Consider the following 26,137-nt stretch of genomic DNA (forward strand, 5'->3'; position numbering starts at 1 on the left):
GGAAGTCCCAGGAACTTGAACCGGGGGAGGTTTTGGGCTGGGATCTACCCAGGGTCGCAGGGCAGTGAGAGAAGGTAGTTAGATGCAGCAGTTAGATGGGGTGTGTGCTTTCTCTAGTGTTCCCGCCCAGGTCGGGTGCTTGGAAGGGTGCAAATCTGGGTGGCATCTTTGCTGCCCGAAGAGCTGAGGTGCGGTTCACAGCGCTGGGCGTGATGTGCTCATGTGTGTGAGTGAGATGGTGGGGGGAAAGGACTGGTGATTTTTACTGCCGTTGACTAGAACGGGTCGTATTGATGGCGAGGTGGTGAGTGGAGCGGTAAACTTTGCTCCCTACAGTACGTTAAACACTGGCTGCTTTTTGTCTTTCCCTGGATCTCGCGTGTTTTAGCTATCACACTGCACACAAACAAGAGTTTTAATAAAACTACCCCCCGCACACAACCCCACACCCTTTTATGTCAAGGAAGAGGCTCCGGGGTGTGATCGTCATCTGTGGTTTTTGTTAGCGCTGGCCCTCGGGGTTGGGAACTGTGAGCAGAGTCGTGCTGTCATGTCTTAGCCAGTTGTAAGAGAGTTTGGGAGAAGAGGTGGCCTGATAAAAGGCACCGAGGCAAGGATCGGGATGTTGCTTGATAGAACTGTTATCTAGAGAAGCAGATCCCAACCAGTGAGGCGCGTTCTCGCTGTGAGCGAGACATGGAAAGGGAATGGTCCCTTTTTGATGTTGCCTCTTTACCTTGTCTAACTTTGCACGAGGCAGCGGTGAAAGTCTGAAGGGTGAGCGAGAAGGGAGGCGGTGCTGCGGAACTTGGAGAGACAGAGAAGCGAATGCTGGAGGAACAGTCAGAAGGTGTAAGGGCAGAAAAGCCTATATTTTTACTTTTTTTTTTTTTTAAAAAGAGGCTGGCCTGTGCTTTTCAGTCCAAGAGTGCCCTGTTTCCCCCTTGTTCTCCCATGTACCCCTGGCTCTCAGGAGCTGTCATCTTGGGATTGAGCTGAGGCAGCTGGAAGCAGAAAGGAGGAGAGGGCTGGCGATATCTGCTGGGTCTTTAGGGTTAGACTGCCTCAGTGTCTCTGATTCCCTGGGCTTAAATATTTCCATGTGTCACTGAACTCCTGACCCCCTTTGTCCCATTTGGAATAAGGAAGGGGCAAGTACTGAGCTTCTTGTGGAGCAAAGGGGGAGGGAGTGCGTGCAGTGATGGTGTAACAGTGCAGAGTAAGGAGGAAATCTCCTTCCTAGTAGATGGTTTCACGCTGTCCGTGTTCATCCCAATGGCTCTGCATTGTTTTCCTTCTTCATAAGCACCCTAGGCCCCATCGCCCGCAATTCAGGCAGCCTGTTGCTATTCTCTTTCAAGGACAGTGTCAGGAATTAGTTATTAGCAGGAATTTCAGTGCAAACCCCGAAGCTTCCCGTGCTTTTGCTATCCGAGTACTCCTGCGGTCCTGCCTCGTTCAGTTTGTGTGATGGGACGGGACCAGCACCAGGCTACTGCAGAGCGGGGTTGGGATGTTGGGAAAGTTGGAGGGTGAGCTCTTCCCCACCGAAAAATCCACGCTAGTCCTCTGAACTCCCACCGTATGGTGGACAGAGAGGTGCACTGCCTGTCCCAGCCAGGAGTGACGTTGTGTAGAGCTGACCTACAGGTGCTAGATCAGCTGCATTTCTGTCCCCGAATGCAAGTGGCTCCGTGTGTCCCTCCTGCCAGCTCTGCTGGGTCTCTGCCCGGTGCTGTGTGTGGGCTCAGCAGCCTGGAGGTAAACGGCCCGCTCTTTCCCAAGTGGGAAAATGGGTTAAACGTGTGTAGTTGTCAAGCCTGTCTTTTTCAGAGAAGTTTGGTTTACTTTTTTCGTTTTGGGGATGCTCTGTTGCCTTCCTATACAAAGCAGAAAGAGCAGCGGAGCTGGTAATGCTCGTCTATCTGACTGCATAACACACGGGCTGTGGACTCCCTGGCAGGGAAAGGGGTCTACACGGCAGGCTTTTTCCTTTAATTTCTTCTGGTTTGGGAGGGATGAGAGGTAATTAAAGGAGTTTGCTCAGTCTACTTGAGAAACAACAAAGCTAAACGTCAAAGAGTGGCTTTCAACGCAGACTGTATGGCTCAGAGGATCAGTGTTCAGTCCTAAAAGGTGGGATGGTGGAGGGTTTGATGGTCCTTCATGAGCTACCTTAAGTTCTTATAGAATCCAGGCAGGGTTTGTCTTGGTACTAGGATGCTACGGCTGGCAGTTTGAGGGCTAGTAGTGCTGTAAAAGCTAGTTGGGATGGTGGCTGTACGGGAAATGTGCTGCAAGTGACTGGAGTGAGAAGCCGTATCCTTTCCTAGGAGCACTGTTGCCCTCTTGGGACTGTTGCCAGACTTGCCCATCTGTGATCTGCTCGAGCACGTTCCCCTGTCTCGTGGTTTTGCCGCTGTGGCTGGTCAGCCTGTGGTTCAGTGGCAGCTGCTGGAGTTCTCCTTGGCCCCTTGCTGCCGTCTCCCCACCTGCCTCTTTCAGCCTTGCTCCACTTCCCCAATTATTCCTTGTGTACATCCAATTTCGTAACCCAAAAGTGCAAACCAAAGCGTTCTCCCTGCTCGTTCTGAAACGCTGCCAGCCCTGCTCGTGATAGGAATCCCTCCTGGAGCTGTGAAGCCTGGAAGGGCTCCAGTTCTGCGTAGATTCCTCTTCACTCCTCAGCCTGGTGCTTTGAGTCTCTCTTTGCCCAGGAATGTTCAACCTGGGATACACCAGTTCTGCTCTCCAGCTCTTGAGAGAGACAGGAGATGATGAGGGGCGTTTGATGATGAGGGGGCATTGATGGTTGGACTCGATGGTTTGAAAGGTCCCTTCCAACCTAGACAATTCTGTGATTTAACCTGGGTTAAGCCTGCTGGGTTAGTTCGTGGGTTCCTCTTGTGAAACCAGGTAGCAAAAGAGTTAGTTTAGTATGGCCATCTTGTCCAGATCGTCATCCCTGGTGGACAGAGCATGCAGAGCTGCTAAAATTAGCCACCTCCTGGCTTGTCCTAATGTTGGGCTGGCCCTGAGACAGATGTGGCCACTGACAGATTGTCCTGGATCTTTTACTTGGGGCATTATGGCCTTCTCTTTGGACCCTACTCCTTCTACTGGGGGATTAGGGAGCCCAGGACCGCTTTATTGATCATCTGTTGGAGCACTGGCAGTTGTTTGGCAAAGCAAATGGTTCTGCAGAGCCAAAATATTAACAGAATGGCACGGGCCCATCTCCGGAGGACCCTTCGTACCCCAAGGGTGACAGGAGGGGTTGTGGTTTAGGTATTGCTTCCCACGCTTGGGAGGAAGAGGAGGAGAAAGTGAAGTGGTGGAAGGATGGGAGGCACAGAGGGCAGAGCCTCTCTGCCGGCGGAGAGGAACACAAATAACGTGGCCGTGGGGACCAGAGCTTGGAGCCCAGACTTGGGAGCTGAAGTGGGAGGTGCAGGCTTGGAGGAGAGGAATATAGAAAGGTAAAGCTCTTGCGCTTAAGATAAGCGGTAACCTGGCAGGCTGCTGATTGGGTGTCATAATCTTTGTGCCTTGGTTCTCCGCGCTGTAGCTGAAAATACACACAAGGGAGTGTCTTCCCTGCGTACTCAATGCTGGCATTGGCATCTGCTCTGCCCTGGGTCTGCCTTGCTGCTTCCATCTTTGTCCATCCTCCTCCTGCCAGGGGTTGCCTTTGCCTTGTGCCTTCCCAGAGAAACGGGCCCCTTTCCCACTGATCTAACGGACCTCACGCGGCTTTTGATTCCTGGTGGGTCTCAGTACGGTGTCTTGGAGACTGAATTCTGGACGCTGCTGTTTGCCACAGGTACTCGCTCAAGATTAAAACGCCCACCCACGAGTTTGGCTGTCGACGGTCTGAACTTACCTAGACAAAAGCCGTAGTCGTTTGATGTAAAAAAAAAAAAAAAAAAAAAAAAAAAAAAAAAACCAACAACAAAAAAAAACGTGAGAAGTTAAATTCATAAACTGAGGAGAGTTGAGCTTGTCGGTTTATTACCGATTTGGATGCGTTTCAGCAAAGTAAACCTACAAAGGGATGGGTGGCTAGGAGGCACCCGGTGAGGAAACTGGTGGATGAGAGAGATCCCCTGGTAAGTCACGCTGCTCTACACGTACGCTGGGAGCCAGGTAGATGTTGTAAGACCTGCAGTGAGGGGAGTTTGGAGTTAAGAAAAGGGAGTGAAACGTGACTGCATTCTTCAGGTCAACATCTTTCATCTAGAAGAATAAGGGAGGGTCGTGGGAGGCTTCAAACCAGGCAAGCTGCTCTGGAAACAGCAGACAAAGGGGAGGAGGCACAGGGAGAGGAAAACTGAGGGGTGCTCTGCTCTCCTGAAGAGGAAGGAGCTGTGGCACAGCAGGAGGAGGCTTCCTGGGGACTGGGAGATGGAGATACTGGGAGATCAGGGAGGGAATGGCAGGAGACGGGGCAGGAAGCGACTAAAATACTGTGGTGTTTGTTGGTTTCACTCTGTAAATATGTGAGGCTCTTTCAGCAAAAGGACGGCCTGTTCTTTTTTCAAATGTGACCTTGTACTCGTTCTTCTCTCAAAAAAAACCCCACAGGAGAGTAGTCTTCTGGTTCTCTTCAGCCGACTGTCAGTTCCTTTGCCGTTAGAGGTAGCCGTGCTCCATCGAGGCAGCGCTTGCTGATGGAAAGAGGTGTCCAAGGAAGGGTTTTGGAAGAGTACCACCGTGGAGCTGCACAAGGCGCTTCCCCCGGCATTCCTGGGAGAAGGAGACTGCAGGTGAAGGGATCAGAGTAGAAGGGATAGCACCGGAGCCGTCCACAGGATTAATATTCATGCTTCCTATTTCCTACATTAAGTGAACGGTACCCAAGAGGGCCAGAAAGAAATGGTGAAGGACAGCTATCTTAGATGAGAATTGCTGGCTGGCTGGCATTGGAGGATGAATAAACTGCCTTTATCTTGACCCTGCCTGACACAGAGAGAAAGGCTTTGGACTGCTTGTCTCTTCTTCCTTAGTAAAACTCTCATCAGGGTGAAAAATGCCAGAATCCAAACGCAGATCACAAAGCCGGGGGGCAAAAAAGAAGCCATGTTTAAATATCCCTGCTTAATGCTGAACTCTAAGGTTGTCCAACAGATAGATACATGTGTAACGTGCCTGACACTACCCCTTGCTTTGCTGGGGCTGAGCTTCATCTGGGACGTTCTCATGGATGGCAGTTTTGGGGGCGACTGCTGATCTCCTTTTTGGAAGTCGTGCGTCTCTGGCTGAACTGACAGTTGACACCGGAAAAATTCCTAGTAGTGGAGCCACCCCTGGGAAGAAGCAGTCTTAGTCGAAGAGCCCAGGGCTGTGACTTGCTGCTGTGCTTTGGCAAGGCCCATCTGGATGGAGTTGCACCGAGGAGGAGAAAGAAGAGTTAGGAGGGCTGTAGGAATCTGCTGGGCAGGGGTACTCAGCCAAAACCCGGCCCTGGCACAGGCTGCGGGATAAAGGTTCAGGCTTCTCCCAGAGAAATCAAACTTTGTGGTGGAGGGAGGATTTTACAGCTCTCGCAAAGCGTGTGCTGGTGGAAAGGTGAGATTGGCATTAGCGTGTCACGGCTTTGCACGTCTCTTGCCCTTTGCAGGTATCGCCTGTAGCCGCTCAGTTTAACTGGGTAGCAATTCCCTGCGTGGCAGGTGAGGATTAAAGCACATCGGAGAAGAAAGGGGTCTTGGAGTGTCCCTACACAAGGCGTAAGCTTGCACCGTGACCACATCTAGCCCAGTATGGAGACCCAACTTTGAGATCTAGGGAGCCGTGGTTTGTGTAACTGCCGTGAGGAAGCTGCAGGCTCCAGGAGGGGAAAACTCTCCCAAAACGCACGTTTGGAAGCGCAGAAGCTTTTCCTCCCTCCTGTCTGCTCTGCGCGCACTGAAATGTTGTTTTTCCCCACCCTCCCAAGACAACAATGACATGAAAGCGCTGTGGCCCTGGCCCAGTACGCAAGAGGCGTTGTATAACTGATGGGAGCTATTTGTATTGTGGCAGCGCTTTTGGGTCCTCGGCCGTGACTGGGATCCCATTCTCCTACATGCTGTGCGAATTAGGAGGCCAGACTCTTCCCTGCCCACAGGAACACGCAAAGCTGATCTGGCTGGGAGCGTGGAACGGGTTTTGTAGTTGATGCTGTGCTGATGACAGGAGCATTAGACTTTGGAATTTGCTCGGCTGGAGGAGGCGACCCTTTCCTTCTGCATCCCCGTTTCCCCATTGTAAAGGGATTAGAGTTTAAGGCGCTTCTGCCCGTTTCCTCGTATTTGCACCTTTGCGGTGTGGCCGCCTTCCGTTTGGCTCCGAGCCGGTGCTGTGAACAACATCGGGGGGAAAAGGAGTCAGAACGGTTCCCTGATCCCACAGTGCGGGTCCATGGGTGGATTAGCTGGAGTAAGGCAAACTTTGTATTGCTGCTGTTCTGCGTAACGCGAGTCCACGGCAGGTTGGGCTGGTGGAGTGGCATCTTCTAAAACGTCCTGTTTCTTTGGTCATAAAGCCTCCCAGTCTGTTTGGTGAGTGACTGGATGATTTGCTGCACGTTCACGTAGGGTGGGAGCGGGATCTGTCCTCAAAGCTGTAATTTGTGCTCAGGATTAACCAACACAAAGCGGTTTTGGGGCCCAAATGCCAAACTGGGGCGGCCGAGCGTTGGAGCAGCAGCAGTGACAGGGCACGGGGAGGGAGCGGGTGGATGGGGAAGGGCGAAGGAGTTCCTCTGCACAGCATCTCCGACAGTTTATCAGGCTCAGCCTCTGTCCTTCTGTCCTGGTGGGACTGCTTTTGTGCTGGGACTGTACCCCCAACACGAGTGCAGCATCCACCTTATAGCGTCAGCGGGATCTGGATCAGGCCTTGGCCATGTGGTCGCAATTCTGTTAAATTAGCTGGCCTACACAATCCAGAGCCCGTGCTGGCTCGCTGCCACACTTCCAGAAGGACAGACAATGCCTGATGTGGCATCCAGTCTGGCGGGGCGGTAACTGCGTCCACTCCAGAAGGAAATCTCTGAAGGGAGCTGTCAGACCGAGCTTGGCGCTGGGTTGGTACTGGGTTGTGTGGCTGCGGCGGTCGTGGTCTGGGGCAGGCTCCCAAGGGTGCTTGTTCAGCCGTGCTGTAGTTATACTTAAACCATGTGAAACTTCTGCCTGTCACCCTGTCCTTCCCATCCTGGCAGTAGCTGTAGGAACAAGCCAGCTAATCCATCTGAGGTTCCACCCGGATAAAGGAAACCTGAGCACGTCAGCCGGACGCCGGGATCTCTGCGAGGTGATGGCAGAAAAGGGGTTTTCCCAGTACGTCGGTTGTCTGCCTGCGCTATCGGTGCATTTGTGCTGTACCTAGCTTCTCAGGCCGCTGGTGTCCTTGAGCGAGTGCTGCCGCTGACCCGTGCGGCTCGTTACTGTGAGAGAAATGCTCGAAACGGGGCTGCAGCAGGTCACAGCACCCGTGGCTGGAGCAGTGTTCCAGCCCGGATCTCCCGAGGTGACAGGTTCATGGTCAAATGGGACGCACCTGAGTTTCAGCCCAATGCAGTTGTGTACCTTACCTAAGGGTCCCGAAACGTCGCTTATACTTCCAGCCTGGGAGCCAAATATAGAGTTATTAAGAGGCTAGTTTGGGGATAGCTGCCTCTGGCCAGTTTTTTAGCGTGGCAGACCTTTTTCATCCTGTGAGGTTTTGTGCCCAGGAGAGTGGCTCTTCCCAAAACCTGCCCACTGGAAGTGAGTGTCTGGAGTAAGGGAGCGGGTCAAAACGCAAACCACAGCCTGGTCCCACCATGTGCCACCACCCACCCGATTCCAAACCTGGTGAGACCTGCAGACTACTGGGGCCACTAGTCCTGGGGCTTCTTTCTTAGGCTCGCCTGGGACTGGGGGTGAGTGAAAAGCTGGCCATGCTGCAAGGTTATTGGCATCCTTGCCTGGACTAGGTGTGCCTTGAACTTTTCTGGTGTGATTTTTAGTAAGGAATAAGATAACTGCGAAAACATCTTCAGTCTCCTGTTTTAACAGTAAGAGCAGTGTCCCAGCAGGAACTGTAACAGGCAGCTGATGATCGAGAGCGTCACGGGGCAGGGTTTGAGACGCGCTTCAGCTGGAAGGGGACTGCGCAGCGAAGGGTCCAAACAAGCCCAAGGAAGCACCATGACCTCCTCTACTTTCTCTGACAGCGCAGAAATATAAAGGGGAAGCTACAAATCGGGTTTCCTTGGCGTCTTTGCCCATAGGACCTAAACCTTCCGCGCCCTCGCGCAGCGTTCTTCAGGGCGGAAGTGATTTGAAATGGTTCTGGGGTGGGAATTGTGGTTGTCCAAGCAAATGGGGCTGTTTGGGCTCAAGAGGTGGTGAGGAAGGGTCTGTGGGTGCATGTAGGGCTGGAATCAGCTGGGCCAGTTGGGTTTTTTTTTTTCCCCTGTTGGGCTTGTGTGCTGGCCGGTGGGAGAACCCTGCGTTTGCATCCTGCCTGGCACACCTCTGAGCGTGTTTTGTCGGGGCTCTCCCTCCCCAGCTCGGACAAACACAGCAGCGAATGGCTCTTCCTGAAGAAGGGATGAGCTGGGCCGATGGGGAGAAGAGCCCTCGGTGCTCTGGCCCCCAGAGATGAACACCTCGCCGCTGCCTGTGCGTGCTGTGCTGCCTGGGGGAGTTCAGCAAGGTCTCCCATGGGTTAACAGGAGCTGAGACCTATGGGAGCTGCTTGTGCCCTAAAGGTGGGGCCAGCAGGGCTCCGCCTGCCCCTGCCCAGAGCCCAAGGCACCCAAAGAAGGTCTTCAGCCATCATCAGCTGTACCTGCTCCATCCTCTCTCACCATGGGCATCTTGCTGCATCCCTCCCAAGCAGCTCTTTTGGACTGTTTCACACCACCGGCACGGAGGTGAGATGTGGGGAGAGGGTTGTGGATGGAGGGAGATGCTCCGTTCCTCCCAGGAGCTGGAAGTCTGGCCCAGTCCTTGGTTAGCTGTTGGATTTCAGCACAAACGTGGGGTGCCAGGGCGATCCTCCCAGACACCTGCCGAGCCGGGATGTGGGTCTGCCTGGGGGGGGGGGGCTGCGTTTGAAATGAGCCTTTCCCAAAACCGTCGGGCTTTTCGGCAAACGCTGAGCGTGAGGCGCTCTCTCTTGTATCCATAAATCCTGTACAGGACAGGACCCCTCTCTCCCGCGCTGTGCCCTCATTTTAAAACTGTTAACCAATTTAGTGATTTTTTTTTTTTTTTTAAGGGGAAATTGCTTTATAAGGTGTGCTCGCCCTCCGATATAACGCAGCCAGGATCTCTTCTCCCAGGAATACCTCTATGTCTTTTAACTTCAAGCTCTGGTGCACCTCGAAAGAGCCGGTCTCGGTTTAAAGGCAGCGTGCCGGAGGGTTTGGGAGTTCCAAGCCCTGGATTTGTGCTGGGAGCAGTGGGACGCACGGCCCTGCCGCCCCGCAGCTCTTCCCAGCCAGTGCCTTGGTGCTCTCAGTCCGGCCCTGGCAGTGTGAAATTCAGAGTTTCCCGGGAATACGCCGCTTGGCTTCTGCTGGTGGTACCTCTTATTGTCTTTTTTTTTTTTTTTTAAAGCATCGTTGTGTGTTTTGTACAAATGCTTCCATGAAAGCCTGTAAGTAAAATCAGTTTTATCTTTGTATTGTTAAAAACGGTGAAAGAAAGTACTCCTTTTTGCTCTCCCTGCTTAGTGGGTGGCTTAAGGCGAAGGACTGCGAACACGCAGCCCTCTTCCGGATTGTTCAGTTGTCGGGGCCCTTGGAGAGTGTTGGTTTTGGGGCTCCTTCTGAAATACCCCGTTCAGGAGCAGCCTGTTGTTCCTGCCTTGCAGGTGAGGAGTTTGTGCCCCTGTTGTGCACAGGTTTCTGGGAGGGGGGGCGATTGGAAAGCTCAATGAAGTTAATGAGGTGTTAACAGCCGGGAGAGGCAAAGCTGCTCTGCCTCGGTGGTAGGGAAACAACTTCTGAATTGATCAGCCTTCTTGAAAACGTGAAGCTAAACTTATACGTCACAGGGAGGGGAAAAAACAGTCCCTTTTCCAAACGAGTGTCCCCACGTGCTCCTGCACTGAACTCATTAGTTTTAAAAGTATTTTTAAAGCGGTGCATCTGTATGGGAGAGTCCTTTCTCTTTGCTGAAATAGATAAGATTAAAAAGAAGAGAGGGATGATCGAAGCAACGTCGTGATCAGACTGATGGATGATGCCAGGCCGGAAAATATCCCGGGTGTGTTTAATTCAGCTCCGTAGCGTGCGATGGGCTGGGGGAGCAGGCAGGGCAGGGGTTAAGGGGAAGGCAAATGAGACCAGGCAGGGCCGGAGCTGACTCCGTGGGGCAAAATAAACCCTTTCAGGGGTTTTCACCATCACTGCGAGGTGGGCTTGTACCTCCTGGCTCCTGGGACTTCATGTGGTCGGAGCAAGCCCTGCCGTACCCTTGGCTGGGGGAGGAAAACGGAAGGGAGCGGAGAGCGGCTTTGGGCAAAGTCCCAATCGGTGCTGAATGTCGGGGGGATCCGCAGCTTGCTGAGAGCGCAGGGAGGCGAGTCCGAGGTGTGCGCCCTCACTTGGGAAAGGGCACCCTTCCCTTTTTCCAGGAGACCCTAAAAGAAGGAGGAAAAAGAGCTCTCGAACTCGCAGGAGGCTGTGATGCCATCGGTCACCTCGCCGGCAATGGCGAATGTCAGCATCCCAGTGCGTGGCCGGGCCCAGTGGTGTGGGATCCCCGGGGATGTGACCCCGCTACCATCGCTGCGATGCCGCTGCACCTCCCTGCCGCGGACAGGTGCCAGCTTCCAGGCCCAGATGTGACAGTAGCTGCTGCGTCACCCCCTGCCCCCCATCCTGTCCCCGGGGCCGGCTGCTGGCACAACAGTTGGTGTGTTCGACTGCTTTATAACGGGAGCATCCCTAATTGGGGGAAGTCAGCTTGGCTAATTCAGACCAGGTTGACTTTTATCTGAGGGGATTTAGGGAGCGTTCCCACGGACGGCTCTGCCGGAGCGCGGCCGGTCTCTGGAGGGGTGGCTAACAGCTGGGGACAATAATTTCTTCCAGATCCAGCAATGCTAGAAGAGGATGTCTGTCAGGAATCCCGGTACAGATGTACTTGTGAGACCCTCTAAGAAAAGGGTTGCTTCTCCCCCGCACACAAACAGGGGAATAAATCAACTTTTGTGTACCGAAGCACAGCCAAAGATGAAAACTTGAGAACCGTCTTCAGCAAAAAAACCTTACCTTTATCACTTGGTGCTCTGGCCGGGATTTAAATTCACAAGTGCCTTTACCTCCAGCGCAGCGGAATGCTGCTGCACCTGTAAAAATGGGAAACTGATTCTTTTTCCTTTGCCCCAGTTACACTGAACTATCTCCCTTCCTCCCGTGTTTCTGTGTTAGCACTCGTTAGGAGCCAGTTATCTGTCTCCCGTACAGCCGGACTTGCACCAGTCTGTTGGTTGTAGGAGGAGCGGATCTGATGTTTCAGTGGTGTGTTTTGGATCCAGAACAGACGTTGCCTAAATAGATCTTCTCTGGCGTGTTTTGAAAACTGATACCCACAGCACTTTTTGAGCAAGAAACCTAGTGGATAATATACTGCAGTAATACAGGGTCTCTCCTCTCTGGGAGCAGAAGTGTGTATCCTTCCCTGGAGCCCTGGCTGAGGCTGAGCTGAGGCTCCAAGAAGCCAACTGGTTGTTCCTCCTGGTCCATAACTCTTACCTTCCCGGTCTGTTCTCTCCTCAGCGTGGCACGATGAGGCGGCGTTACGAGGACGATGGCATCTCCGACGATGAAATCGAAGGGAAGAGGACGTTTGACCTCGAGGAAAAGCTGTCCACCAACAAGTTTAACTCCACCTTCGTGGTCTTCATGGAAGGCAAAGGTTTGTCTCGGGACTGCTGTGCTGCAGTGTGCGCTACTGCTGTCGGTGACCAGGCACCGGCTGTGGTTGGCCACTTCTCCAGTGGGAGATGACCTTTCCCTGAGCCTTCCGTAGAAAGCTAACAGTGATCGCAGTTGGATGTGCTCTTGTGCATCTGACTACACCCAAAGCCTCCCTGACCACCAACTTGAAGGGTGGTTACAAGGCAATTGAAACGAAATTCAAGGATTAATGAAATCTTTTCCCGCTGTCCTGCGTTACGCTGCCTTTTACTCCCCGCCCTTCTATAAAGTTGGGAAAACTGCTGTTCACGCCACTTCCATGCTTTCCTCTGCTGTAAACCCGTTTCCTTGCATAACCCAAGCTGTGCAGAGCAGGAGGGGGACGTTTCTGCCTGCCCCCCCCCCGGCAGGTCCTGCGGCAGTCCTCGAGCAGTTGGAAGGGCGACGCGAGGCGTATTGGTGGAGGATTGGCTCGAGCCCGCTAAGCCCTTGGGCCAGGGCAGCGGGTAAACAGGGAGCGCCTGTGGGAAACGGCGTGGAAGCCGCCCGATCCGGAGAGCGAGGAGGCAGTGTGCAGCGCTGCGGGCTTGCTGGGACACGTGGCAGCCAGGAACGAGAGGGTTCGCCTGGGTCTCGGCACCTGTAATTGCAGCCACATGTCTACTAGATGCTTAATTCAAAGACTATGTGGGATCTCTCCCCTTTCTTTCACCACGCGTACGTCTCAGTGGGATGTCTTTTCATCGCAAGCCTCGTGAGGATTTACCGTGAGGGAGGAGCATTTCTTCAAGGCCCCTCTTGCTTGGCTGTGCGCTTCTTAAGGAAGTGAGGACCAAAAACCGTGCCGTTCCCCTGTCTGGTGCAGCCTGTCGCAGCAAACTCCCCCCGCCCTGGGGGGCCTGTCTGAAGCTTGTCGGCAGCACACGCCATGCTGCTCGCAGAACTGCCGCAAAAGAGTTCCAGAATCTCCGAGGGGGTGTAGAAATAGCGAGGAACGGGGATTTCTTCCGCTGGCTAGGTTTGCCACAGAGATATGAGGACATTCTCGGGCCTATTAGAAAGAAATTCTTGGCTGTGAGGGGGGTGAGCCCCTGGCCCAGGTTGCCCAGAGAAGCTGTGGCTGCCCCATCCCTGGAGGGGTTCAAGGCCAGGTTGGACGGGGCTTGGAGCAACCTGGGCTGGTGGGAGGTGTCCCTGCCCAGGGCAGGGGGTGGAACTGAATGATCTTTAAGGTCCCTTCCAACCCAAACCATTCTGTGGTTCTGTGATTCTCAACTGCACAGGGCCCTGAACAACCCGATCTGAGTCTGGAGTCAGTTTGCCGGGAGCAGGGTTGGACTAGAGATCTCCAGAGATCCTTTCTAACCTCAGTTTGTCTATAGTCCTCTGAAGGCGTCTTCCCCTAACACCTTCCTCCTCCTTGTCTCCCCACGCCAGACTTCACAGTTGAATACATCCAGCGGGGCGGCCTGAGGGACCCTCTCATCTTCAGGAGCTCGGATGGCCTGGGGATAAAGTAAGTACTGGGGGCACAGAACGGTGGGTGACTCTGGCCCGATTTCTTGCCTCTCTCTACACTGTGTGGGACGTGAGCCTGGAAGCTGGATTTGTGCTCTGCCGAGGTGGTGTGACTGTGTCCTGTCCACGCTGTTCTTTACATGCAGTGAGAAGTATCTTCCACCTGAGTTATCCTGTTCTTACGAGTCTGTTTGGACTTAAAATGAGAGGACTGAATTGGCCGTAGGTGATCACAGTTCAACCCAATGTCTGGGAAGTCCCGCTGCTGCTCTGATGCAACATCTGCCTGGCTTTCTTTCCTAGTAATATAGGCATCTATTGCCAGAGAGTCAAGCAATTTGTAGTATTTCTGGCATTTTCCAGAATTCCAACCTGGTTTGCCCAACACGGTTACTTCTAAACTGCCATCTCTCTCCCTTGCTACAGCAAGTCAATGAAAGTTTACAGCTTTGAGTGTAAAGCTGTACTCGTGCAAGACTTTGGGCTGTTTTCTGATGTTCCTATAAATACGCTGTGGGGTGGTAGATGTAGTTTTAAGGCAAGCAATATTACATCAAAACATCATAGCTGTCTTTCTCAAACTTAAAAAAAAAAAAAAAAAAAGACCTGATCTGTTCCAGTGTTTCTGCTGGGTCAGTGTCTTTTGGTTTTGGTTAATACACAAGTTAGAGGAATAAATTAGCCCTAGCAAACTTTTTTGTCCGAGCCAGTATCAGCAACGCTGCTCTGAACTTCCTCCACTGGCTGTGAACGAATGGGCAGCTCCTCATCCGGCGCGTGATGTACCGTACTGCGATGAATTAGATCGGAAATTGTGCCGGGCTCAGTTTTAACTGCTGGGTGACTTGGGAGGGCGCGGATTTGATACTGAGAATTACGGTGTGGGTGAAGCTGGTTTTCACCTGAGCTTTCAGTTATTTCTCTGGGTCAAGAGCTGCTTGAATTGCTGCCCGCCCGTTCTGCCCGTGGCAGCAGTGTTTGTACGGGTGAGTATGCCAGTACAAACAGTCGGAGTAGTTACGCTGTGTCAGTGAAATACACTGCTTGTACTGGTCTGGGTATGCCCTTTATATTGGGGTAACTCGTATGAGCACTCTTGAAAACGAGCGCTAGGGTTGCTTATGCTCGTTTGCTAGAAGCCATCATACACTGAAGAGCTCGTGCTCTAGAGATGGCATATCCTACTCCCAGATCTGCGTCCCTTGCCAGAAGTTGGGCTCAGTGTTTCACCCCAGACCTGCGCCCCCAGAAATCGAGTTGCGTCCTCTTCACCCGCAGCTTCAAAAAAGAAGCATAAGGAATATCTTCAGGGTGCCAATACTGGGGTTACAGGTGGGAAGGGTCCGCAACCAGAAGCGCATCATGATTTTTTTTAGCAAGGTGTTTGTCCTGCAGGATGCCAGATCCGGACTTCAGCGTGAATGATGTGCGGCTGTGCGTCGGTAAGTGGCCGCGGACCACGGTGTGCCCCTGCTGCGCCCCGGGCAGATAGAGGGGAATGGGGAGAGTCACTGGGTTTATCAAAGCTGGGGGCCTGGTTTTGCGGCTCCCCCCAGTGTCCAGCTGGTTGAACCCGAGCCAGTGGATCACAACTGCTTGAGGAGTCTGGTTTGACCTGAAGCAGCTTCTGTTTTAGTGTGGGTCTGGGAGGAGATGAAGTTATGGGAGAGGCCAAGATGTCACACCTGCCTGTGGGTGGGTTCTTGAGGAAGGGTCCCATGTCTCCTGGAGTGTCGCTTCTTGGGTGGCCGACTGTGCTCAGGGACGGTTCCAGTGACTTCTGCCTGTTCTGACAGGGAGCCGACGGATGGTGGATGTCATGGATGTGAACACGCAGAGGGATATCGAGATGTCCATGGCGCAGTGGGCACGCTACTACGAGACACCGGAGGCCGAGCGAGAGAAACTTTACAATGTCATCAGCCTGGAGTTCAGCCACACCAAACTGGAGAACCTGGTGCAGAGACCTGCTACGGTGAGCCTGGCTCTTCCTTCCGCGGGAACGTCTTCCCCTTTGTGCTTGTCCCCTGTAGGCGAGGTGCAGCCTGGCACTTGAACGTGGGGGAAGACTGCTCGTAACATGCATGGGCTGAGTCAGGGATGTCACCGCTGTGCTCTGGAAGCTGCTGGAGCTGATTTTGTGTTTGACTGGGACCTCATCTGCTGGAGCTGATCTCGCAGTCAGGCTGGAGCTGCCCGGCCTGTGCATCCCTCAGCTATATATAGTGACCATGGTCATGTCCCTGGCGCGTCATTCTGTAGAGAGCTGACTTGTTCGCTAGCTGTCAGTAATTAGAGAAATGCAAGCGATCGGCTGAGGAATAATTAGAGTGAAGTAGCCTGCTTCTGCTGGCTGCTGATCAAGACCAGGCACGGTTTGAACGAGCACCTGAGTTTGAATAGAGAGGTCAGGCTTGTGCTCAGCCACAGCGGGTGTCGGGGACAGCACGGCGACGCTGGCTTCCAGCATTTCCCCGTTAGCTGATTCCACTGCCCGCCAAGACCTCGGCTGTCGTTCAGTCTTGGGCCCACCTTCCCCGCTGCTCTGATGCTTGGTGCAGAGCCCTCTCCCGCACCAGCGGTCACCCCCCGTCGTGGCCGAAGAGAGGTGCAGGGCAGGGCTGGCTTGCCGTGGCGCGTGGCCAGGTGTGAAACTCCAGCAGAGCTCCGCGATGCTTGCTGCGTTTTGAGAGAGTAGCTAGAGCCTGGATGCTGGGTGAGCTTTGTGGTTTCCTTGGTGTTTGGAAACCACGGTCTCGTTAGGATGGCGACCCTGTGTCCGGAGTGTTACGCAGTGTGTGTGGGGGGTGTGTTTCTGATGCAAAAGTGCAGAAATCTCGGAGAGCAGAGGCTGGAGGTGTGCTGGAAGGCGGGCAGGAGGCTGTTTGGCAGGGGGAAAAGTAGTTGCACGTACTGAAGTGCGGAAGGTGGGATGGATGGGATGCACATCCTGAACTCCCTCTGCAGTCGGAGGAGAGGAAGGGGCAGCTCTGGGGGGGCCATTCACTTCTCTCTGTTAACTGTAGAGGGAGCCTGGACATCTCTGCCTGCCCTGGCTGTCCTGAAGCTCAGGGAGTTGAATCCCACCTTAGCAGACGCTGCTCGGCGTGTTTTTTATGTAAGCCCAGTGCATCACGATTCCTGCCCAGCCCCTAAGTGGAAGACCAGCATCCCAGTACCATGCTTGGGATCTTGCTGTGGTGTTTGCTGCTTGTGTGAATCCAGAGGTTGACTGTACAGCGACTGGCTTCAGAACAGCTGGGCCGAAGTGCTTTGCTGTGGGATTGCACCAGTAAAGGTTGCTGGTCAATCAGGAAGGCTGCTGAGTGTGTTGGGGCCAAAAAGGAAGGTTGCTGGCTGTGTGAGGGCCAAAAAGGCGGGGGGGTATCATGACCATTCAGCCAACACCAGGGCTTCCTTCCCTTCCTTGGTCCCGTCGTTTGTCGTGGTGGTGCTCTGGAGGCTGTGCGCGCTGGCTTTGGTGGCCCCAGTGCATCCCAGAGGTGCCCAGCTGCGTGGGAGCTGTGGGCTTACCGGGCAGGCAATAGATATTTGAGTTTCCAGGACAGCCTTGGGGGGTAGCAAAAGGCGTTACCGTGCCCCCTTCATCTCTACTCATGTCTCCCACCTTTCTGCTGTAGGTGGATTTGATTGACTGGGTTGATAACATGTGGCCCAGACACCTGAAGGAGAGTCAGACAGAGTCTACGAATGCTATCCTGGAGATGCAGTACCCAAAGGTGCAGAAGTAAGTGACTTCCTGAGCTGTTCCAGTGGTGGCAGGCAGCGAAGCGTCTCTTGCAAGAAAACTGTCCAAGGGAGAGGCACTTTGTACCAAGGGGAAGCGGGAGGAACGGTCTCCCTGTTTATTTCAGCAGGTGACACTTGTAAGGACGCGGCAGTTAGTTATTCAAGCCCCTGCTGAACGCTGTGTGGAAGGGTGGTAGCGTGGCTTCTAGGAGCTCGCTGCGCTTTGGGGAAACTCCCGGTGCTCACCACCTTGAGACATCTGGAGTCGGCTGAGCTGCTAGACGCTGCCCATCCCTCCCCTAGGCCAGACCTGTGACATGGGGGTTTCTAGAGCTGCCGGGTGTGTGAGGATAAAAGCTCTCCTCTTGCCTGGACTAGATCTTTTTGTGGGGGTGCGATAGAAATGCAAAGTGAGCTCTCCTGCAAACCACCACCTCCCTGTGGCTAAAGTGCTTAGCACTGCAGTGATTGGCTTGTGGCACTGCTCTGAGCCATTGGCCTGGGTTCGGGCAGCCCCTTCCCTTTGAGTACATTTTATGCGCCCTAAAATGCGGATCACCGCTTGTTTTCACTTTATCATCGTCTTATTTTCCAACAGATACTGTCTGATGAGTGTCAAGGGCTGCTACACAGATTTCCACGTGGACTTTGGTGGCACTTCTGTGTGGTATCACATCCACCGAGGGGGAAAGGTAGGAGGACAGTCCCTGTTGAGAAAGTTACAGGTGCTTTAGTAGAGTGGCTTTTAGTCTATTCTCTTGTAGAGCCTTGAAGATGCGGGTCCCAGATGGCAAATTGAAGTCTTTCCACCCTAAACTTGTTTATCTGTGGTTCTTGGAAGTAGTTCAGGCCCTCAGAGGTCCACCGGGCACAGGCTGAAAACCCATGCTGTAGAGATGATGCTGAGGCAACCGTATAAAAGACTAAATGGCGTAGAGTAGAATCACCCAGTTCATCCAGGGCCTTGGGCTCCTGAGAGATCATTTGGCTACGTGGCTGATCACCTCTTGGTGTGGCACAAGTAGCACACCGGGAACCGCAGCAATCAGAAGAAAGGTAACAAGAGATGAAAGGGAGCCTCTCCTAAAGCAAAGCTGTCCAGGGGTTTTAAATAGCCGACAGATGCGTGAGGGGTCACCTTAAAACACCAGGTGATTTCAAAAGCAGAAGCCTTTGAACTGAAGGCAAGTGACAGGTCTTTGCTGCAAAACCCCTCGTCGTGATTTAACCCCAGCCAGAGGCGGGGGCCACGCAGCCACTCGCTCACTCCCCCCGGTTGTGATGGGGGGGAGAGTCAGAAGAGCAAAAATGAGGAAAAACACCTGAGTTGAGATAAAGACAGTTTAATAAGTAAAGCAAAAGCTGCTCAGCAACAACCAAAACCATCAGTGCACAATGAACACTCTTTCTCATCCCAAATCCAAAACTTCGCGCTACAGCAGCCGCTAATGAGAAAGTTAGCTCCATCCCAACCGAAACCATGACGCCCCTTGAATGGTTTCTGGTGAGAAGTAGCTCTGAAACAGTGTGAGATTTGAGCTGCTTGTCTGGAGTCTCTTCCTGTAGCTGAGCTCTGCGCCAGATACAGAAACTGAACCCCAGACTCCGTCACGTTTGAGTCTGTCTGGTCACAGACTTCGTTTTGAGTGCAATGTTTGTTCCTGGATGAGCGGCTTCCAGTTATAATTGTGCAGGGATTTCCCCCGTACCGGGCGTTGTCACCCCAGCTGTGTGTTGGTACTGGGGTCTGACTTGGAAGAAATCTGTCTGGGAGGGGATCTGGGAAGGCGCCAGTCGTCCCACTTGCCCGTAGGCAGGGTGAATTGCACCTTAAGCTCCCTTTACAGGTAGGGGTGTTGTATTCGTTCCCTTAACTTTCAGAAAACAGGTTTGCAATAGAGTTTGTATTCCAGTTTTTGCTAGCTGTAGTTGTTAGCTGTGCTGCAGTTGAGGAAGCTTTGCGCTGCTGTCCGGGGAGGGTGGCAATGCAGACAGACGCTGCTGTACTTTTGAATCCATGCAGTCAGAGCCGCAAAATCTGGTGGTAGCTCAGCTTAGTATTATTAGGAAAAGCTAATCGTAGATCTATGGTTAGAATCCCAACCATAGGATGGTTTGGGTTGGAAGGGACCTTAAAGATCATCTCATTCCACACCCCTGCCCTGGGCAGGGACACCTCCCACCAGCCCAGGTTGCTCCAAGCCCCGTCCAACCTGGCCTTGAACCCCTCCAGGGATGGGGCAGCCACAGCTTCTCTGGGCAACCTGGGCCAGGGGCTCACCACCCTCACAGCCAAGAATTTCTTCCTAGTATCTAAACTAAGTCTCCCCTCTTTCAGTGTAAAACCCTTCCCCCTCGTCCCACGGCTCCCCTCCCTGCTCCAGAGTCCCTCCCCAGCTTTCCTGGAGCCCCTTGAGGGCCTGGAAGGGGCTGGAAGGTCTCCCCGGAGCCTTCTCTTCTCCAGGCTGAACCCCCCCAGCTCTCTCAGCCTGTCCTCCCAGCAGAGGGGCTCCAGCCCTCCCAGCATCTCCGGGGCCTCCTCTGGCCCCGCTCCAACAGCTCCGTGTCCTTCTTGTGCTGAAGACTCTAAAGTTAGACACGACGTTGGAGGAAAGTATCCTGTAGTGCAGACTTTACCAAAGGCAGGTCCCACCTCTTGCCCAGTGAAATGCAGCTCGCTCCTGGCTTAATCCTTGTGAGCCATTAGAATAGAGCTCATTGCTTCTGATAAAAACCGTCAGCCATTTAGTGCTGAATTCATCAAGGAGCCAGGGGTAAAAAAAGGCTGCCTGCGGTGGCTGGACATCTCCTGAGAAAGAGCCTTGGACAGCCTTAGGATACGGAGTCCTCTTCTGTAACTGCTGTGAAGGAACTCTCTGGCTGGAGGCAGCTGGATGGGCTCCCTCCAGGCAGTAAAGGCAGATCTCTAGGAAAGAACTCTTGTCACTTCTTTAGGACAAGTCCTGGGCAATTATTCCATCCTGTCTTTCTCTGCTGACTTAGACTAGGTTCAGGGAGGGCAGCAATCTCCCCCCACCGCCTGAAGAACCTGGGCTTTTCACCCACCTTTCCTTGCAAAGGAGATGTAGCTGCCAGACTTCCGCAGCGATTCTGGTGGTTTGTGGCTCCAGTGCTTTCTCCCAAAGGCCGAGCTAACAGTCTTTGAAGAGCCTAGTCAGGGATGGACGTCTCCTTGCCACCTGTATCGCATGGAGCCAGACGGGTGCAAATCTCTCGTGTAGTTCGTACTAACGTGGCAGAAATATGCGGGTAAATATTTCCTTTGACTCTAATACTCTGGTGTCTTTGGGCGCTCTATCTCTTGACGCTGGTGTTAAATAATACCTTACAAAGCATCCCAAGCTCAGTCTGCGTACGGTGGTCAGTGTGTCAGGTCAGGAAGGACCTTGTTCGGCAGCTTCTCAAATGGGACGGCTGTTCAGGTCGTTTTACTGGGAACTTCTGCAGATGTTGCATCGTCTGTGGGCGGGGAGAGGAAGAGATTCAGATGCCGGCAGTGGGACAGGTTTGGAAGAAGCAGGGGGCAGTCAGTAGCTATTTTGCTATGACTTACACGTGTTGTCTTTCTTTGCAGATCTTCTGGCTGATCCCTCCTACACCCCAGAACCTGGAGCTCTATGAAAACTGGCTTCTCTCAGGGAAGCAGGGAGACATTTTCCTTGGGGACAGAGTGTCAGAGTGCCAGCGCATCGAGCTCAAGCAGGGCTACACGTTTGTCATCCCCTCAGGTACCGCAGGGTGGGCAGGGGCACCCTGGCCTTTACCAGGGTTGTGGCAGGAGGCCGAAACTCCTGGAATGCAAGAGAAATCAGAACAGGCAGGGTTTAGCTTCCTCCTTCATGAGTAACTGGGGGAGGGAGACGTGATGTGCCTCTGTCCTCTTGCTTGCCAGCTCCCTAAAACACGTCTGTCATGGCACTGCGGATTCAGCCCAAGCGACAGGAAAGTTGTGGCTGGCTCGCATCACATAATTGATCAATTATTAAAGGAGGCTTTCCCAGAGCCCGGCATGTTGCCACGCGTCGAGGACAGAGGCTGGCCCGAGGCAGCACGGCTCCTCAGCTTCCCGGGTCTCCCCTGAAATCTCTGCAGAGTTACGTTCAAATTTTGAAGCAAGGAAGGGAGCCAGTGTGTGAATTTTAAGGAGCAAGGTGACTGCTCTGAACACGAGAAAAGACAATCAAACAGTCTGCGTGTACTGGACATAGAAGAACTGGAAATCATGTAGGTAGAAGCAGATATTGGAAAATGCTGAAACCCGGTAAGGAGCTGGGAAGCAGTAACCGGGGAGAGACTCGCAGCTAACTGCTTTGCAGAGGGCTTGGGCAAAGAGACTTTGAGGTTGGGAGCGGGAACACTCTCGAGGTAAGAGAAATCTTTAGCCTGACTCGGTTTAGCAAGCAGAATAGTTGGAGGGCATCAGCAGTGTCTTGCATGCACAGTGAGTGCTGTGCTGTGCTGGAAAACAGCAGAGGAGGAAGAGATGAGGCAGATGAAACAGCGGCTCAGGTTGGTTTTTTGCAAGGACTGGCTCCCAGCCTTTTAGGATGTCTGCAAAATGTTGTGCTCGCACTAGGGAGTGCTCCCTTGTGAGGAGAAAGATTGTTGGACCCCTTTTGAGTCTTCTAATAAAACCGTTTTATAAAAATTGTCTGGAAGATTGTCTCAGATGGCAAAGAATGCTGTAACCTGCCGTTTTACCTCCAGCAGCAGTGCAGGACTAAGCTGTGTTGTACGTACGTACCCCTGTAGCTTACAGCAAGACCGGGAACAAAAAGCACCAGGGACTGCACAAGTTACTCATTTTTGACCCTGGTACCATGGCTGACACTTCTTGTGAATTGAGTGGCCTTGCCCTAAGGAAACTCATGCTGGAATTCCCGAAATGTTGGGCTGGGCTGGATTGTATTGGAGATGACAGAGCTGGGTCTAGAGTTGCTTTGAGGGTTCTTTTAATTATTTAACAGACTTTGGAAGACTCTTTTTTCCTTGCTGCTGGTGTTCTTTAGGCCCAGTGCAGCTAGGAAGCAACTTTACAGAGACACCGGGATGACAAAGCGCTATGGACAGGAGGTGGGCAGTGGCACGTGTGCCGCCACGGGAGGATGCGAGGCCAGATCCACAGGTGTATTTAAGTGCCTAAGTACAAGGCTGTCTCCAGCTCTTCGATGGGTCGAGTGAGCTGGGTATCGAGTAATTCAGTAGTGACGCTTCAGGAGGGGTGAGCGTTGCTGCGTCACAGCAGCTCCTCAAAGAGCTGGAGTCTGTGGGGTCCCTTCCTAGCTCCCCGCTGCCGCTAGGGCTGGCTGACGTGACAAGGGGTCAGTAGCTGGTCTGTGTGTTCGCAGCTGACCTGGATGCAGGTTAAGGGTGTAACTGTCAGGGTGGACTTAGCGGAACAGCCTGAAGGTTGCGTGGATTTGACAGTCTTGCTCTGAAAAGCACAGTTCGTAAGAGATCGCAAAGAATTGGAATTCGCGGGGACTGTCAGTCGTGAGACTCTGACCTCACCTAGTCGCTCAGAAGGATTCTTCAAACTCTGCTTTCTCTCCAAGGTTGGATCCATGCCGTGTACACTCCCATGGACACGCTGGTTTTCGGAGGCAACTTCTTACACAGCTTCAACATCCCTATGCAGCTCCGGATCTACAGCATCGAAGACCGCACGCGGGTAAGGACCTGCGGGAGAGCTGGCAGGACGTGGCCTCCCGGGATGGTGGGGAGGGCGCAGCCAGGAGCGGTGGCGTGCAGGCAGGCAAGTTCAGAATCACCCTGTCACAGATTGCTCCACTCTAGTTGTCAAGAAGTGAGCTTCCAGGCTTCTGAGGGGTCTGGAAACCTTGCTGTGAGTGTGATGGGAACCTCGGCTGGCTTCCTGAAGAGGAAGGCAGCAACACGTCCATGGAGCTCGTCCAGCGTGTTGCCTCTTCCCTTACCTGGCTGCTTTCTGCTGCTGCTTGGTGTTGATCTTAAACCTTGATGACTGGTCTGAGATCACTGAAACTAAAGGCTTCCTGAGGTCTTGAGCTGAGAATGCCATTGGCAAGTGGGTGTTCTCGCTTGCTCCTTGTGGAGAGGTGGGTCCTGCCATGCTTGACTCCTCTAGAGGAGCTTCGGGACACGCCTGGGCTGTGATGGACAGTCTGTTGGCCAAAGCAGTTCAGGGTGCTGCAGCAGGCAGGACCTGTGGGTTAGCGCTCAGATGTCAGACCGTCATCCAGAGCAGCTGAGACACACGCACGACGACGGAGCGTGTGCCTGCGTAGCCTCAGGAAGGTGCGAGGCAGGCAGCAGGGTCAGGGAGATCTTCTGCCTGCGCGCGAATTGCCGGCGCTGATGTGACAGAGCCCCTGCTAAATAGCTGAGCTGGTAACACCTCTCTTAATAGACCAGCCCTTTCCCTCCCCCAGTACAAATCCTGTCAGATGCCGTGCTGGGGCTTGGGAAGTGGGCTTGAACCATTCCCTTCAACTGAAATCTCTTGTGGCATCCGCCACTTCTTTCTCGCACTAATGAGAAGGAGGTCTGTGGGGGAAGAGCTGCAACCCTAACAAAGAAAAATGAAATGTTAATGGCTTGCGAGTGAGTAGCGCCTGGTCTCTGCTCTGCCTGGGGATAATATCCTTTTGCGAGGAGAATTACATCAGGCTGCCAGAAGCATGAATGATGCTGTTAAACATGTACATGCATTTCCTGTCTCTCAGGAGGAGATCGGTCTGGTCCGAAGGCAGCAGTAATAAGAGCTCTCCCTGTGCAGCCCAGTGGCGATGGAAGCCTGAGCTGATCCCCTTCCCCTTGCCTCTTTCGCAGGTCCCAAATAAGTTTCGTTATCCCTTCTATTACGAGATGTGTTGGTATGTGCTGGAGCGCTATGTCTACTGCATCACCAGCCGCTCGCATCTGACCAAGGACTTCCAGAAGGAATCGCTCAGTATGGGTAAGCGGTGGCTCTCCAGCCCTTATTCCTCCCTCACCCGTATCGAAGCGGTTTCTTGCACCCTCCAGCTGGGGAACTGTCTGGCTCGGGCAGGGGAGGGCTCTGTGGGAAGCATTTGGGACCATCGCTTCCTCAGTCTCGCCAGGTGGTTTCTTCGGGTATTTCCTCCCTTTTCCCTATTTGCCGCACTGAGCGGTCGGAGGGCACTGCAGACTGGCTGAAGGAGGCGCGATTTATTTCTTTTTTTCCTTTGAGCGAGAAGTCAAAACTAGCCCGGCTTTTGCTTCCTCCTTTGCCCCTGCAGCAGGCCAGGTTCCTTGCAGCTGCGAAACCAGCACGCAAAGTTCCTGGCCTTGCTGGTACGCGCGAAGCCTTTAACAGAAGAGGTGGAGGGAAGTTGCAGTAACCACCGCTGTGCTGTGGGCTGTGCGGCAGTAACGCTTTCTTGCTCATCAGGGCCTTCCTGCGCACAGAATTTAAAGCGCTGTCAAGGTTATGTGCAAGGGAAGGCAGGGAGTCTCTTGCAAAAGGAACGTTTGGCCTCTTTACAGCCAAGGTACGTGGGACCCGAGGAGTGGTTCAACAGGCGATTTCTTAGAGACCCTTCTTCAGAGTGGGAGAGAGCCGGATAGCTTCTACCCGAGGCTCTCGAAGCAAATCTGTCCTCGCTCCCCTATGAGGCTGTAAATGCTGACTTCTGGGCACCTCTCCTCACAGCCACAGCCTCTTCGGGGCTTTTGATTTCTGCCCAAGGGGTGCTAGCAGAGGGACACGGCTCCCTGCTCTTGTCCTCCTCCTGTGGCCCTGTTGGGATGTCCCTCAACGCCCTGTTGGGAAAGGCTGTCTCTGTCCTCCTCCTGCCTGGAGGTCCCCAGTGCCTTCGTCGCCTTTTCTCTGCCGCTGAGCGGCGTGAAGGTTGTGCAGAGAGCCAAAAGGAACGGAGGGGCGCTTTATCCTGCGCAATCAGGCTCGGAGACCTCACGGTCATCAAGCGAGTCCACATCCTCTTTCTCCCATGATGAAGGCAGGGTCAAGATTCCCAAGTCACTCGCAGGACCAGATGGCTGGACATCCTAAGTCCTCCAAAAGCAAAGTCAGGTTGGACGGGGCTTTGAGCAACCTGATCTAGTGAAAGATGGCCCTGCCTGTGGCAGGGGGCTTGGACTAGATGAGCTTTAAAGGTCCCTTCCAACACAAACCATTCCAGGATTCTGTTAAATTTAGTCTAGAGTGTTGCTGTCCCCTCCTCTGGGAGGTTTTCCCATGTCTCATGCCTCGCCTTCACACAAAACGAGCCAGGAATGGGAAAGGTTTTTAGCTGTTCTGCCACTGTCTGCCCCATCGTTTCCTCTCACCTTGTCCCTGTACGTATCTGTTGCTTCGACGTAACTGGGGGGATTCCTCTAGAAGCCGAACACCTCCTGTGGGTGAGCGTCTGGCCACCGTGCTTTTCTCTCACTCTTTCTCCATCCCGGCAGATATGGAGCTGAGCTCCTCGGACTCGGTAAACATGGAGGAGGAGGAGGAGGAGGAAGAAGAGGATGACGCAGCAGGGAAGGAACCCAGGCGACCGGTCACAAGGCGGTCCATTCTCACCAGCCCAATAGCCAACGGTGCCAATGTGGACTATGATGAACTGGGCAAGAGCTGCCGGAGCAGCCTGCCGGATCTGAAGAAGACCCCATCTATAGACTCTTCCGACTCCAGCCGGGGCTCCCAAAACGGCCAGGCCTGGGACCCCAATGGTGGCAGCCCGCGCAAGAGCAGGAAGGTCCACCTGACGCAGTTTGAGCTGGAGGGGCTGCGCTGCCTCGTGGACAAACTGGAGTCGCTCCCTCTGCACAAGAAGTGCGTTCCCACCGGCATCGAGGATGAGGACGCCCTCATCGCTGACGTCAAGGTACGTAAAGACGTGAAGGAGCCGCAAGCGCTGCCCTTCCTCGGGGCTGCCAGGGCTCCATCCGCTTTCTTGCGGCATCGGAGGTGGAAGGGCATTTTCCCACAGGGAA

General features: G+C 53.5%; 1 protein-coding gene across 2 annotated transcripts in view; it reads left to right on the forward strand.

The window, feature by feature from the left end:
• KDM2A (lysine demethylase 2A) overlaps positions 1 to 26,137 on the forward strand; it is a 51,514-nt gene that overhangs the window by 10,673 nt on the left and 14,704 nt on the right. For both annotated transcript variants that reach the window (XM_074586441.1, XM_074586442.1), the window contains exons 4-13: positions 11,762 to 11,900; positions 13,340 to 13,418; positions 14,816 to 14,862; positions 15,217 to 15,395; positions 17,062 to 17,168; positions 17,769 to 17,862; positions 20,766 to 20,919; positions 22,747 to 22,862; positions 24,002 to 24,128; positions 25,607 to 26,028. In XM_074586441.1, the coding sequence (XP_074442542.1) occupies positions 11,762 to 11,900; positions 13,340 to 13,418; positions 14,816 to 14,862; positions 15,217 to 15,395; positions 17,062 to 17,168; positions 17,769 to 17,862; positions 20,766 to 20,919; positions 22,747 to 22,862; positions 24,002 to 24,128; positions 25,607 to 26,028 (1,464 nt within the window). The remainder of the gene's footprint in view (positions 1 to 11,761; positions 11,901 to 13,339; positions 13,419 to 14,815; positions 14,863 to 15,216; positions 15,396 to 17,061; positions 17,169 to 17,768; positions 17,863 to 20,765; positions 20,920 to 22,746; positions 22,863 to 24,001; positions 24,129 to 25,606; positions 26,029 to 26,137) is intronic.

Source organism: Larus michahellis, chromosome 4, assembly GCF_964199755.1.
Source record: "Larus michahellis chromosome 4, bLarMic1.1, whole genome shotgun sequence".
In the NCBI taxonomy this organism is placed as follows: domain Eukaryota; kingdom Metazoa; phylum Chordata; class Aves; order Charadriiformes; family Laridae; genus Larus; species Larus michahellis.